The following is a 15,703-nucleotide window of genomic DNA, read 5'->3' as shown; positions in this document are numbered from 1 at the left end:
CTGGCTATCTATTTTACATGTAGTTGTGTGTATGTTTCAATGCTGAAATCTTTTATTTTCAAATAGCAATCTCTAAGAGAAAGTTTCTAAGAGACAAGTTATTTATTTCTTGTGTACATGTATCTATATTTATGCACATACATTTTAATCAGTTGTTTTTGCTAGTAGTTTCTAAGGATGCAAGTTTTTGTTAAAAGAGTTACTTTTTGTTTCCGCCAAAGCCATGTTAGTTTGTTTTTTCTGTCCTTCAATACAGATTTTGAATGTTATTTTACATAGGACCGAAGTGGTTGGTTAGTTGAAATGGGTGAAGATATATTCATGACCATTTTCCTTTCTCGTCAACATCAGCTTTTATCATACAATTTCCTTTCATCACTTTGGTCAAGAGGAGGGGCAGAAAATTTTGAGTTAGAGCATGATTCAAAGTCAATTCGTGTCTGCCTCCATCTTACAGCCTCTCACACACCCAAAGAATAGGGGATTGTAAAGGCCAACTTCTCTCACCTTTTTCTGGTCAGTTTTCTCCATCTGCATCACTGGACAGCGCCGACACAGGTAATGTTTGCTTTTTATTGTCTCAGATATTTATAGCTGAGTATCTATTAGTCCTACTGATTTTAAAAAAAGATTCTAGAGAAAAAAGATTCTTGGAATATGATAGTTTATTATAAATGACTTGGCAGGAATATAGGAGGGATAGGAAAGCTTTTTATTTTTTTAAATTGGTTCAGTTAGAACTGCATTCACTCTAAAGAGATGAAAACTGTAGTTCAGCATTTATGGAAAATTATTTTCTTTTTAAAAAATTGGTTATGATTTTTTGCTTTGTGTTATCAAAATAAAGAGGGATTTGGGAAGTCAACAACTTTTTATTTAGGTCTAATGATTTACATATTGCCTTAATCAATCTTGAAGAGTTCTGTAGTAGAAATAACCCTTTCTCCTTAAGAAATTGGGAAAATGTGAGTAATAAAGTTTAGATACTAAAGAAAAGAATGAAAGAATATAGTTACATGTGCTATTTGTTTTCCATATTTACTGTTTATTAGCATCTTTTCACACTGACTAATATACAAACAAGGTACATCATAAATATCTACAGTTTAAAGTTTCTTTTTATATTGATATCAATTGATAGATAGAATCCTTTATGGGCATTAACTAAAGACTGCCTGTTAACAAATTTTATTTTCACGTAGGCTTCTCTGGCAACTAGAAGATTATTTCTTTAAGTTTAATATGCACAGAATCATTTGGGATTAAAAATTCAAGTGTCTGGGGTCTAATGTAAGAGATTTTTATTTGGCACATCTCCCACGAGGCACTGGAATCTGATATGTTAACCAATGTGCAGTGTTAACCCTCAATAATTTTTTTTTGCAGTTGGTATATGGCATATACTTTGGTAGCATCATGTAATAGTTGAAAAGAACAACACAGTATATTTATCTACTCAGGTCAAGAAATAATTATCACAAACTGATATTCCAATCCTTCTAAGAACCTTTTACTATCAATAATGTAGATCTGAATACATAATATATAAGTATATGTATATACATATACACATACATTTTAAGCCAAGATTATTTGTTTTTCAAAATCTCAAAAAGATATAATTTTTGTTTATTGAATTAATAGTTTTAAAAGTATCTCAGTAATTTGTGATGGTATCACTTTGTCTAACACTTGTATATATGCATGTTGAACATTTTGAGCTAAATGGAATAGGACCTAGCCTATTTAATCTATCAGTAAATTAAAAAAAAATTCTTCCCATATTTTCTAATAATCATGGCTATAGTTACTAGGAGTATAAATGACTTTAGCAAAAATATTGAAAGTTTCTCATTTCTTATATAAATCAGGCTCAGTCTACATACTTTAGGCCCTTGAAGGAATTACTGAGCACACATCCACATGCGTGCACACACATGCATAATCTTCTTAATCCTAGTATATTTTTAGAAAATGACATTTTAATTTTTCTTTGGAATGAAGTCATTCAGTTGAAAGTTTTGATGCAAAACGTATATTTGTTTACTCTAGAGATGAGTGATCAAGAAGTGACTTATTCCACCCTGAGATTTCTTCAGTCACCTTCAGCGTCACAAAACAGATTAAGACCTGGTGGTACTCAAAGACCTGACAAGACTGAGGAAAAAGGTACACATTTGAAACATCTAGATTCACCTGACTCTTATGTGCTTGCTAAGTCCAACTCTCTGTGACCCCATGGCACCTCTGTGACCTGTGACCACCAGGCTCCTCTGTCCATGGCATTTCCCAGGGAAGAATACCAGAGTGGGTTGCCATTTTCTCCTCCAGGGGATCTTCCCGACCCAGGGATTGAACCTGTATCTCCTATGGCTCCTGCACTGTCCGCGGAAATTTTTACCGCTGAGCCACCGGGGGAAGCCCTCTTATAGACTGTCAAACTTTTGATGTTAGAAATAAAAAGTTCTATCCATATTCTAGGTGTTCAGTTGATAATAAGAAACCATAATGATCTTTAATGACCTTCTTAAAAAAATTGTGAGAATGGAGAAATTGATATATTCTTTTAAACTTGAGAAGGTAATAGAGTGTTTTTATTCAAATTTGGTCAAGCCAAATTCACAAGGACTCTTTTTAAGTTCCCCAACTAATCGAATCTGCACCCCTGCATTGGAAGTACAGAGTCCTCACCACTGGACAGCCAGGAAAGTCCCTTGTGAGGGCTTCCAAAGTAAAAGACAGACTAGAGTCTCAAGAAAACATTGCAGTTCCTAAAGAAATATCTTACAGAATGTGAAGACATGAGAAATATGCATTAGAAGCAGTGTTCTTACTCAGAAAAAGGTATTTTTGGTGTCTTAAATGTTTACCAAACTTTAATGGCAATAAAAAACAAAAATATTCAAATCAAAAGGGTATTCAAACTTTTCCATTCTCTCTCTGTACCTTCAAACAGTGTCACAAGCTCTAAACTGAAAATGATTTTTACTGATTTAATGTAATGCCCATCAGAGATACAAATTTCAGATATATATACAAATATATATACACATACATATGTATGTGTATATATATAGAGAGAGAGGATCTTGAAAGTAGGAAAATAAATAGAGCATTGCTAAAGAAAAAAGTTTTTAAGATAAATGGAGAAAAATTGATTTCTAGAAAGTTCTTTAAGAGATGGAGCCCAGTAACATTTGCAGCTTCAGAATACTCACTCTTGGCTACAAATTTCTCATGAATATTGCCTGCTTTTTCCTTCTTCTTCATGATTAGTTGTGATCACACAAATATGCCTGTCACTGTGGATCCTCACAAATGAGTATTGTGTTTTTTGCCATCTGTACTTTTGTGGACAGAGGAGCCTGGCAGGCTACAGTCCACAGGGTTGCAAAGAGTCATATATGATTGAACACCCCTCACCCCCAACACACAAACACCTGTCTGTGCTTTTCTAAGGGATGCACACACACACATACCTGTCTGTGCATTTATAAGGGATGCATTTTAAAACTCCTCCAGTACTCTTCTTGTGGTGTTGGATTTCTGCAATGGGTGAATATAAGTAAAAAACTTCTTTAAAACTTCACTTGTTTTAAAACTATAGTTACTAGATGGCAAATTAAAAACCCTTTGTATGATGTATTTCTGTAAAACGTTTTTTAAATTTTTATGCATCGAGTTTTGCCTGTGCTGGGTCTTGGGTTGCTGCTTTTGGGCTTTCTCTAGTTGCAGTGAGCGGGGGCTACTCTTTGTTGCCGTGAACTGGCTTTTCATTGTGGAAACTTCTTTTGCTGAAGAGCACAAGGGCTTCCCAGGTGGCACAGTGGTAAAGAATCCTCCTGCCAATGCAGGAGACTGGGGTTCGATCCCTGGGTTGGGAAAATCCCCTGGACCAGGAAATGGCAACACACTCCAGAACTCTTGCCTGAGAAATCCTATCGACAGAGGAGCCTGGTGGGCTACAGCCTATGGGGTCGCAAAGAGTCAGAATACTGACACGCACACACATGCATGTGAGTGCGCACACATGCGCGCGTGCACACACACACACACACACACACACACACACAGAGGTTCTAGGGCACGAGGCCTTCAGTAGTTGTAGCACACAGGCTCCATGGTTGTGGTGCATGGGCTTAGTTGCCTGGCAGCATGTGGAATCTTCCTGGACCAGGGATTGAACTGGTACCGCCTGCATTGCAATGCAGATTCTAAACCACTGGACCACCAGGGTAGTTCCTGAAAATTTTTAGAGAAGATTGTTTCTATGTTTCAAATGGTGTCCAGGTTAAGATGAGTAGTGGGCCGACCTCTGTCCCCAATGACCACTTTCTTCCTTCTTTATTTAGAGTCTTCAGTGCCCTGGCGTGGCATTGCAGTGACTCTTGGGATCCTCTGTTTACTTCTCTTGATGACAATCACCGTGCTGGGTATAATGAGTAAGTAACTGAAATACATCCAAGTCTGAGTAATAGAAACAACCACTCATTGTGTAGGTCCCAAGCATGCTCTATCAATTGTTCCATGGCTATAATCAGAGAATGTTCCAGGGAGTTCTTTCTTAGTGATGTTTTCCCCAGATATAATCACAGTGTGATTTTCATTTTGTTTATCTATTCCTGTATCTCTGAAGCTGTAATGAGCTGTCCGTTCTGTATAAGGCATGTTAACATTTTTTATGATATAGGACTTAGCACAGAAAACCCCCTTTTCCATGGGGGACACCATCTCAGACCCCCAGTGGTGCCTGAAATCACAGATAGCACTGAACCCTGTACATACTATGGGTTTTTCCTATTCATACACACCTACGATAAAATTTGTAATTTAAGCACAGTAAGCGAATATCTGAATTGCCAGCATCACTACCCTTGTGATTTCAGACCATTATTAAGTGAATTAAGGGTTGAATACAAGCACTGCATACCCCGACAGTCATCTGATGAAGGTTACCAAGTGACTGATGAGAGTGGGATATACTTGACAAAGGAATGATTCCCCCTCCTGGGGGACACAAGAGGGATGGCGCGAGTTTCCATCACACTATGCAGAACTGCGTGCAATTTAAAACCTATGAATTACTTATTTCTGGAATTTTCCATTTAATATTTTTAGGTTGTGGTTGATGGGGTAACTCAAACTGCAGAAAGCAAAACCAAGGTTAAAGGGGAACTATTGTAATATTCCACCTTCTAAATTTACATTACTTTGAATCTGAGATACAAATTCTTTGAGAAACAGCTGTTTGAAAGTGAATTACGACTTTCTCTTAATTTTTAAAAAAATCTATAATAAGGAAATGATTTAGTAAAATGAGTGAGTCTATGCATGGATGTTAGATGATCTTGAATGTGGCCTTTAGCTTTCATTTGAGTTCCTTGACATCTTTAGGGAAAAGTACTAATATGTTACACTCAGATAAAACTATGTATTTGGGTCTTCCTCTCTTTTTTCTTATGGATATTCTGTCTATTCCAATGATATTGGTGCTATTTCTTCATGCTGTTCAGTTTTTTTCACTTATTTTTATTAGTTGGAGGCTAATTACCTTACAATATTGTAGTGGGTTTTGTCATACATTGACATGAATCAGCCATAGTGTAGATTTTCATACTCAGAAGATGTGTTGCTAAGTGTTGGTCAGTTTCTCCTTTGGTGCCTATTTGTAGATGACATGCTAACTTAAAAAGAAATTGAACTGAATGCTTAGATGTTACCATCATAATTTTATTTAGAAATCATGATTTATTTATTCTACACTTAGGTGGCCCATAGTGAGAAATCTGATGTTTCAATTTATATGGTCACGTTGTAGAGGTGTTACTTTCTAAATGTAAAATTACTAATTAAAGGAATGAAATAGATTGGTTGTCAAAGTGAGATTTCTTTTCTCCTGTCCTAATAACAGTGAAGCTTTATAAGTACTTTAAAAATTATACCTATGCTGTTAATTTTAGTTTTCCAGTATATTCAAGAAAAACATCAACAGGAGGAAATTCTAGGGAACCTCAGTCAGAAGTATGATGTTATACAAAGTGACAACTACTTAAAGAAGCAACTTTTGACAAAGAAGACTTCAGAATGTGATAGACTAAATGAAACTCTTCAGCAAATAAAGACAGACTTACCTTTTACAGAAAAGAAGGGATGCAATCAAGAAAACAAGTCTTCAGAGTCTTTGCCAAATACAGGTATGGAGGAAATCTTGAATTGAAGATCACACAATTTTTCATTAATTATTCCTCCTCCAAAAGTTTTGAGGCTTAATACAGGCTTATGTTATGTGCTAGGGATCCAGGTCTTCTAGACAACTTTTAATTTGTGCCTGTTAGATGTAGCATGGTTATTTGAGTTTGCTTATTTCAAATATAGGATTGAAACCCCAGGAATCATGTTTGGATGAATAGTCTTATACTTCCCAAACCCAATTGCAGTTCTTGCCTTCTTATGCTCCCAGAAGGTAAAATAGTATTATATCAGGGCCCCTGAAAATTTGGATTGCTTTGGACCTGCAGGAAAATTATAGACACTTCAACTTTGTTGCTGACATGAAATATGGAGACTATTAGTAAAAATACATTTAGGCTAAAATAAGTGCAAGTCCTTTTATTTGTATGCTGTTGTAAAGATAACTCTGTGTTTGTGTTTCCATTCTGCACTGACTTCAGATATTTAATCTATTTATGATCAATATGTACTTCCTCCAGTGGGCTTCCCCTGTGGCTCAGCGGTAAAGAACCTGCTTGCAGTGCAGGAGATGCAGGAGACGTGGGTTCAATCCCTGGGTGAGGAAGATCCCCTAGAGGAGGGCATGACAACCCACTCCAGTATTCTTGCCTAGAGAATCCCATGGACTGAGGATTCAGGCAGTCTGCAGTTCATAGGATCGAAAAGAGTCAGACAAGACTGAAGTGACTGAGCACGCACATGCATATTCCTTCTAATACATCTGCAAGACATGCCAGAATGTTGATGTTTGTGTGACATTGTGTGATGATACTATTCAAAACATCTAAGAAATAAGAATATTAACTCTCATACAATAATAAACTTTGTTATGCATAATGATGGAATGAATTGGCCTGATTGATCAACTTCTAAATATTTTGTTTAGTGTTTATCATACAAAGAGATTTTGCGTATTTGATATCATTTAGGTATGGTAGTTAGTAGAAATGTACTTTTTCTAGAACTGAAGAATTAATAATATTTTATTTTTTTGTTTCTTTTATTTTTTTACTACCTATAAAAAATTTAGATTTCATGCTGTAGAAAGGTTCACATCTTGTTTTTTTCTCTTCTGTGGCCATTTTTCCATAGTCTTTTTTTTTTTAATTATTTACTTTTGGCTGTGCTGTGGTTTTGTTGCTGCACGGGCTTTTCACTAGTTGTGACGAGTCGGGGCTACTCTCTAGTTGCAGTACATAGACTTCTCATTGCGGCGCCTTCTCTTGTTGTGGAACATGTACTTAGGGCACACTGGCTTCAGTAGTCATGGCACAGAGGCTCAATAGTTGCGGCTCCCAGGTTCTAGAGCACAGGCTTGATGGTCACGGCACATGGGCTTAGTTGCTCCATGGAATGTGGGATCTTCCCAGATTAGGGATTGAACCTGGGTCTCCTGCATTGGCAGGCAAATTCTTTACCACTGAGCCACCAAAAAGCCTCTTCCATAGTTTTAAATACTCCTCACAAACATGTCTGTTAGTGTTGTATGTTATTGCATTATATTTGTGACAATTTAAATGTTTTCTTTATTAGACTGTTAGATTGTTTTCAATTTTTGTCTTCTATAAATAATCATAAATGTACTTTGAGGGATTAATAATAGTTTGATTTGGTATATTGTAAAAGATGAGGACAAGAAAAATTTCCAAAGAATAATTTTAATTTTATTTAGAAGGCATTTCAGAATCTCTAAACATATAAAGTTAATTTTATTATTATAAAAACAGCTTTTCTGAGGTATTATTAATATGCAAAAAACTGCATATAATTAATGTGTACAACTTGATGAGCTGGGACATATGTATATATGGGTAAAACCATCCACAATTAGAGTAATAGGCATATCTATCACCTTCAAAAGTTTTCCTATGTCCCTTTCTGCTCTGTGGTAAGAACACTTAGCATGAGGTCTGCCCTTTTAACAAGTTTTTAAGTGTTCGATTCATTATTAGCTACAGGCACCATGTTGTACTTCAGATCTCTGGAATTTATTCACCTTGAGTAACTGAAACTGTGTACCCATGAAACAACAGCCCTTTCCCTTCCCCCAGTTACCCCTTTTCTACTTTCTGTTTGACTACATTTTACATCTCATACAAGTGGAATCATGCAATATTTGCCCTTTGTCATTGACTTATTTCACTTAGCATAATTATCCTCATGTTTCATCCATGCAGTTACTGATGGCAAGATTTCATTCTTAAGGCTGAGTAATATTCTCTTTATTTTTTTATATTTATGAACTCTGTATTTAGTTTTGGCAACAGACTAAAAAGTAAACATGACATTGTTAGTTGTTGTGTTTCTTGATACAGGGCAATAAAAACAATGTTGATTCTGTAAAAGTAGTCACCTTTGGTTAATCAAGAATGTGCTTCTCAATTGTTCTCTATCTCTGTTTTCATAACCTCAGAAGTCCAGTGCTGGAAAATTAATATTCCCTTTGGAATAGATCACGTTTTCTTCATCCATCAACGGGCATTTGGATTGTTTCCATTTCTCGACTATTGTGAATAGTGCTGCAAAGACTATGGGAATGCAGAGTTCCCTCGGCATTCCTGACTTCTGATGAAATTCACATTATCATTATTGATAGCTGTTAAGATTTTTTGAGTTATGGAGGGCTGATAAATATCTTCCTCTGCTTAACAAAATACCAGATGAAAAGACGTTTAATGCTTCACCTTATGTATTATATAAAGGCAAACTCAAGGAAGTCTCCTGGTGGTGTTGGGGAGTAAACTGTTACCACTTTACTGCTGAAACTAAGACCTGGATGGGATGTAAACAGACTTGCCAAAGTCACAATTCATCTCTTTTGAAGATAGATGATGCAGAAGAAAAGGTATCACGGATTGTTATATGTACTTTTATCCTCTAGGCCTCTGTCTCTCACCTTTGGGCCCAAGATACTGAGAAAATGGGGGAGTTTAGAAAAAGGAACCTTCAGTTATTCCTTGTGTCATGACTGTCAAGTGAACAAAAATTGCATAGTTAAGAGTCTCAAAAAAAGTCAAACAAAACAGATTTTTCTAGTGAAATATCTTTGGTCTTTCCTTCTGTTAAGCTAATTACTTAAAAGTGAGAACTGAAGAACATGAAGCCTGTAACACAGAGAGCCTCCTTGAGGGTAGGAGTGGCAGTTGCTTCTTGGAGATAGAAATTGATGGGCTGAATGTGGCATTCATCACAATCCCTAGTAAATATTCCCCTCTTGGTGAATGCTATTCTCAAATACCTTCTTGTTTCCACAAAAAAGATAAAAAATTAAAGAGCAGAAGAACTTGCCTGCTGATAGGAATGTGATCTTGCTATTTTATAAGCATTCAATACATATTATCTATCATGAGGGGCACGATTATTTCCAAAATGGAAACCCCCTTGAAGATGCAATTTGGGTCTTTGCAATCATCTCCCTTATTTAGGACTCTGAAGAAAAAGCATGCCTTTCCTTTGATGAAGTACTTAACCCTTTAGTAAATGGCAACCTGGAGCCAGCAGTTATTATTTTCCTATAAGGTGGTAACTGAAAACCCAAAGGCAGTGTAGTTTAGTAGTTACTATTAGGAATCCAGGAGCCAGACTGCCTGGTACCGAATTCAGTTCTGCCACTTACTAGCCGGGTGACCCTAGGCAAATTACTTAACCACTCTGGGCCTCAGTTTTCCCAAATGGAAAATGTAGATAATAATGAGAAATATAAAAGTGGCGGTAGTTTTACAAATTAGCTTTATGGTAATTTTCACTGCATCTGTAGGCAACATTCTGGAGGAGGTAATGGCAACCCACTCCAGTATTCTTGCCAGGATAATCCCATGGACAGAGGAGTCTGGCAGGCTACAGTCTGGGGTCTCAAATGTTGGACACAACTGAGTGACTGAGCATGCACGCATGTAGGTAGCATTTACTTGGTCAGTATTTGTATATATTATGTCAATATGTATACCTCTCAAAAAGAATTGTAAAAAGAGAAAATACAGTGACAATAATATTGCATTTATCTTTTAAATTTATGGCAAATAAAAACTATTCACACACACAAAATGTGTTTTTACAGGGAAACGGTTGCAACTATCAGTCTGAAATCCCTACTTATTATCTAGATAAACAAAACAAAATTTCTATGCAAATCTAGCAGATGTTTTAAATCATAACATGAAAGAATTATGATGTCAAGTCATAAAATAATTTTTTATGTTTGTCACACTAAAATAATTAAAATTATATTTAGAAATATATTCAGTCATTTAATCAGACATTATGTACTATGTCATTTTGATATATTACGTTTGGGGGCATAGTAAATATTTCCAAATATGGCCCTGTTTCCCTCCACCCCTTCCAATTACTGAACTACAGCACGTCTTTTTTTTTCTTTTTAATGAAGTTGAAGGCTCTAATGCACACATCCCCACGAACATTTGTTATTTTAATAATTTGTTTAGAAGATTTCTTCTTTCACTTGGAATATGTAATGATTATTTTTCTTAACCCTTAAGTTTTCTCTGGAGCATGACTTTGAATGGTTTCATAAAATGTCATGTATTAGTTAACAACTCTTCTATTGTTAGATATTTAGATTTAAACTTTTCCACATTTTAAATAACCTACTAGACTGGCAGCTGTTTGTAACAGAAATAAACTATTAGATGAACATTACTTTGGAAAATGAAAATACAGAGGTTGAAGGGAGAGAGAATCTTTTAGGAAGGAGGGATGAAGGATCAAGTAGAAATTAGCAGACCACTGGTAGTAGAAACAACTGGATCTTTTACCTGACCTTATTTTCATTCATTTAATAGATGGGAATTTAGTCCCATGATATGTTTTGTTTCCTTTTTAGAACCTCCTTCAACCCCAGGCTTGTCAAAATTCCTACTGGATTGGATTATCATTTAGCCAAACGGAAAATAGGTGGAAATGGATTGACAATGGCATACCTTCTAGACTGTAAGTTTCTGGGATGCATTCAAATTCTAATATTGGTGTTGGGTTGGAATGATTATTTCTAAAAAGAATCTTCATGTAGCTCAACTCATTTTCAGGTAGAAGTCATTAGTAAGAAGGAAAATGATTCAAAAAGTGTTTCAGGAAGTATAGTTAAAAAGGAAGAGGAGCATCATACAGAGTTAATATAAAATTATGACGCTAAACAGATGTTCAGAAGTATGTGTTATGAGGCCCGCAGACTAAAACAGAATCATAAAGTAAGGCGATGTGATGTGATTGGACCATTTTGAGTTAGCCATAGTGATCCCTTCCACAACCACAAATAAGTATTTTGAGTATCCTCAAAATTCACTTGAAACTCCTTTGTATTCATGGTGGTGGCGATGGTTTAGTCACTAAGTCGTGTCTGACTTTTGCAGCCCCATGGACTGTAGCCCACATAGCTCCTCTGTCCATGGGACTTCCCAAGCAAGAATACTGGAGTGGATTGCCATTCCTTTCTCCAGGGGTTGTTCCCAACCCAGGGATTGAACCTGTGTCTCCTGAATCCCCTGCTTTGCATGCAGATTCTTTACCCTTGAGCCATTGGGAAGCCTTTGTATTAGTAGTTTATATTAATTATAAACAAACATAAATGTAAATATAAACATACACTCATGCGTGTGTATACACATACATACACCCATATCCTCCCTATAGTCCTTCTATTAAGTGCAGTACTTTGTGAACTCTTGAGTTTACATTTAGTTATAATCTGCTATTCAATGATTTTTTTAAAAAATCTGAACGTTACATTTTTTATTTCTAAGAGTTCTCTTACATTTTCAAATCTGCTTGCTAGCTACTCGTGTATTCAAACTGTCTTGAATTTATTTGAATTTGTTTATTTCTTTAAAGATCATCCTCAATTTATATTTGGTACCTGATCATTTTAATATTTGAAGTTTTGTGGGTCCAACCTATCACATCTTTTGTTCATGATGTCATTTTCTTTGTAGTGTTTAGTGATTTTTTTTTTTTTTTTTTTTGAGCCTCTGGAAATTATTTGAGGATTGAGATGAAGGTGGCTTCCTCAAGGAAAAAATTTGCCTTTGTTGGCTGTCTTAGGGCATTGTGAATCTGAGCAGTTTTTAATTCTAAATTTGGGCTTTGCAAGTAGTGTGATTCTGGGCTGCAAATCTACAAGAGATGTCATTCAGGACGCAACATTAATGTAATAGTCTGTGAGTACAGTTTCAGGTGAACACTTTCAGGGCCAAAATAAGATGCTCACATTGCATAACTAATCAAATCCATGTTAAACACATAGCGCTATGCAGGGGGAAAGAAATGGGATAGCCTATCACACTTGGATGGGATGGGATAGCTTGTCACAGTTAGGAGAAGGGGCAAGTGTGTGAAAAGACGCCCTGGATCCTAAGTTACACACTCTTCATCTGACCTGGCTATGTGGTATCATACTTCCCTGATAATGGTGGAAGGGCCAGGCTTGAGATTTTGTGTAAGGGGGCCAACAGACAGAAGGTTCTTGTGGCCAGCAGATACCTTTTCTCTACTAGGTGGATACAGGAGCAAGCATGCCTGGTTAGAGCTGCAGCTTTGCAATTAACCTGAGGGACAGCTATAGATTCTACTGGAGTTCTTCAGGCAGGGGGCCAGAATGAGTGTCCCCCATGGGTGACAAACTTAAGACTGAATGTAGAGTGTCTATGTTCATCATGTATATTTTATGTATGATGTTTTGTGTCTGCTTGATTCTTTCTTCCTTTCCTATGTTCAGCACACATGGGTTCTACTTACTCTTTGTCTTTGTGCTCAGTTGCTCAGTTGTGTCCAACCCTTGGACTGTAGCCCACCAGGTTCCTCTGTCCATGGAATTTTCCAGGTCAGAATACTGGAGTGGGTTGCCATTTCCTTCTCCAGGGGATCTTCCCAACCCAGGAATTGAACCTACATCTCCATTGGCAGGTGAATTCTTTACTGCCAAGCAAAGTCCTCTGCTTACTATAATCTAACAAATCACACAGGTTACTAACTTACTTAACACATCTGGTACTTTCTGCTTTCTTTTCTGCTTGTGCCTCACAAGCTATTTAGTTTCATTTATATTCCTTAATTGTTTCTCTTTTTACCTATAGCATGTTCAAGTATTCCTAGGTAATACAGCAAATGCAAATTGCATGAGAGGTGGTTTGTGATTTTGGATTGTTAGGTGGGATTATTCCTTTTCTCTTCTGCTTAAATTCAAGGTTCAAGACAGTCCTAAGGTGGTTTATATTGGAAACATATCACTTTTGTCTCAACCCTTTTGGTAGCTTGTTTTCTATGCATTGGGTTGGCCAAAAAGTTGGTTCAGGTTTTCCTGTAAGATGAACTTTTTTGACCAACCCAATAGAATTTTCATCTTGGGCAGAATTCATTCTTTAGCCTGCTACTTCTAAGGGAAAGACTGGTTTCAGTGCTTCACTTACTGTTCTGGGCTTCCATCTTTGCTTAACCCTCACAGCCTGAGCACAAATCTGCCTCTTGCCAGTCCATGAACTTGCTCAAGAGGTTTTAAAATTTTTTTTCAGCACTTTACACTATCTTCAACAGGAAGATAGTTCTTCCCTAATCGACCACTTTGCTGAAATAGAGATCCTGTTTTGGATACTTTTTCAGTGAAATTTTAATGTTTTACTTAATAACTATTAGCTATGGGGGTAAGAGCCCCATAGCTAACTGGGAGAGAGGGAAAGAAAAGATATAAAACATCCATTCAACAACTTCATCTCTGCCTATATTCCAATTCTACTTTTTCTTCTTAAATTATATTCACATGCTACCCTGTTACCTGTATCATAGAAATTCAGTTCCTCTCCTTTTAAATATCTCATTTTAATTGAAATAATTAACACAAGAAAGCAGGTTAACATGTCATGATCTCAACTAGCAATATTGCTCTATGGTCAAAAATTCCCAGGGTGAAACAAAATGTGAGGTTATAGATGTGATCAAGAAGATGTTATTCTATTTAATGGGCTAAGAGCAATAGAAAATCTTTTAGTTTATTTATTTATTTGGCTGAGCCAACTCTTAGTTTCAAATATACAGGATCTTTCGTTGTTGCAGGTGAACTCTTAGTTGTGGCTTGTTGGTGTGTGGAATCTAGTTTCCTGACCAAGGATCAAACCCAGGCCCCTTGCATTGGGAGCGTGGAGTCTTAGTCACTGGATCAGTATGGAAGTCCCGAAAATCTTTTAGTGATGAACTTATCATTAATATTTCCATAGGCCAGATATTTAGAAAACAGACTTAAAAATATGATTTATGTTGTTGTAAGCTGCAGAATTAAACAGTTGACCATGTATGTTTTCTGTCCTACAGTAATTTGACAATAATGAATTCTCATTTTTGGAAAAGTGAATGTGCATTTTTAACCTCAACAAGAATAGAAACTATTAATTGCTCTAAAACCTATAATTGTATCTGCAAGAAGAGAATTGATTGCTTCAATAAATGCTAAGAAGAAAAGGTGAAATGTAATTTTGTAAATTTTTTTGTTATTGGTTTTCTATAGTAATTTGTGGTTAATTATAAATTAATGTTTTTGACTGCAGGACTTAGTTTACTGTAGAAACAGAGATGAGATGGAAGAGGAAGAGAAAACGCTCTTTTGGACTGTGATCGAAGACATCAGAAGCCGTGTGTCTTCTTGGGGAAGAGAGAATCATTTTGTCTTTGGAGAGCAGTTACCCCTCTCTTTTAATGGCCTTGAGGAATTGCTTTCTGTTTTCCTGAAACATCAACAGAATCAATTAGACAACTTTGATAAATAGCTTGAGTTTTTTCCTTATCAATAGGATAAATCATTTCAATAGACTCTGGCTTTGAGAGACCATAATTAGTAACTAAAAAGTGGTTATCCTTCCTCCCACCCCATCTAGATACTTAACTCTCATTAAGAATAATTTTGCTATAATTTCAAACTTACTGAATAGTTGAAACAGTAGTACAAGGAACTACCATGTAACCTTTACCCATGGTTACCATTTGTTTAAATTTTACTGTATATGCATTTTATAGTTTCTTTCTCTCTGTCTCTTTCCTTGCTAATTCATTTGATAATAAATTTAGGACATTATGCCCCTTTGTCTAAATATTTCACAAGAACAAGGATTTTGTCCTCTATAATCATAGAACAATTGTCAAAATCAGGAAATTTAGCACTGGTACAGTACTGTGAGGGAAGCCTGGTGTGCTGCAGTCCATGGGGTAGCAAAGAGTTGGACATGACTGAGCGACTGAACAACCAGTAGCAGACTTCCAATTGATACACAGTCCTCCCCATCAGCTCTAGATGTGGCCCTTCATAATTTGAAATACAGTGTTACAGTGATGAATTCCACCATCACTTCTTATACAAAGTGGTAGTGGAAAAGGAAGAAGAAAAAGACATAATTTCTTATCATATAACTATAAAAAATATAGCTATAAAAAGAGCTGTAAAAAATAGCTACCAATCCCATTGTCTCTGTAATTG

General features: G+C 36.2%; 1 protein-coding gene across 2 annotated transcripts; it reads left to right on the top strand.

Moving 5' to 3' along the window:
• The first annotated feature begins 288 nt into the window (after positions 1 to 288).
• LOC133043275 (killer cell lectin-like receptor 2) lies at positions 289 to 15,294 on the top strand. Of its 2 annotated transcripts, XM_061124104.1 has the most exons (8): positions 289 to 558; positions 2,053 to 2,169; positions 4,353 to 4,442; positions 5,961 to 6,194; positions 8,934 to 9,076; positions 11,075 to 11,181; positions 14,548 to 14,695; positions 14,781 to 15,294. In XM_061124104.1, exons 2-7 carry the CDS (start codon positions 2,055 to 2,057, stop codon positions 14,684 to 14,686), a joined length of 828 nt encoding a protein of 275 aa, XP_060980087.1. In that variant the 5' UTR covers positions 289 to 558; positions 2,053 to 2,054; the 3' UTR covers positions 14,687 to 14,695; positions 14,781 to 15,294. The 2 variants fall into 2 exon arrangements, with proteins under 2 accessions (XP_060980087.1, XP_060980088.1); XM_061124105.1 differs by lacking the exon at positions 14,548 to 14,695.
• Positions 15,295 to 15,703: the final 409 nt, after the last annotated feature.

The sequence above is a fragment of the Dama dama genome, chromosome 22, assembly GCF_033118175.1.
Source record: "Dama dama isolate Ldn47 chromosome 22, ASM3311817v1, whole genome shotgun sequence".
NCBI classification, from domain to species: Eukaryota; Metazoa; Chordata; class Mammalia; order Artiodactyla; family Cervidae; genus Dama; species Dama dama.
The sequence above is the reverse complement of the archived record's forward strand: the minus strand, read 5'-3'. Positions and strand labels throughout refer to the sequence as shown.

What these genes read in the sequence shown, in the direction of transcription:
- LOC133043275 (XM_061124104.1), top strand. Translation starts at nt 2,055, where the DNA reads ATGAGTGATCAAGAAGTGACTTATTCCACCCTGAGATTTCTTCAGTCA. An exon ending in CACCGTGCTGGGTATAATGA is followed by an intron (nt 4,443 to 5,960) that starts GTAAGTAACTGA and finishes TGTTAATTTTAG; the next exon opens with TTTTCCAGTATATTCAAGAA. An exon ending in AGAGTCTTTGCCAAATACAG is followed by an intron (nt 6,195 to 8,933) that starts GTATGGAGGAAA and finishes TATTATATAAAG; the next exon opens with GCAAACTCAAGGAAGTCTCC.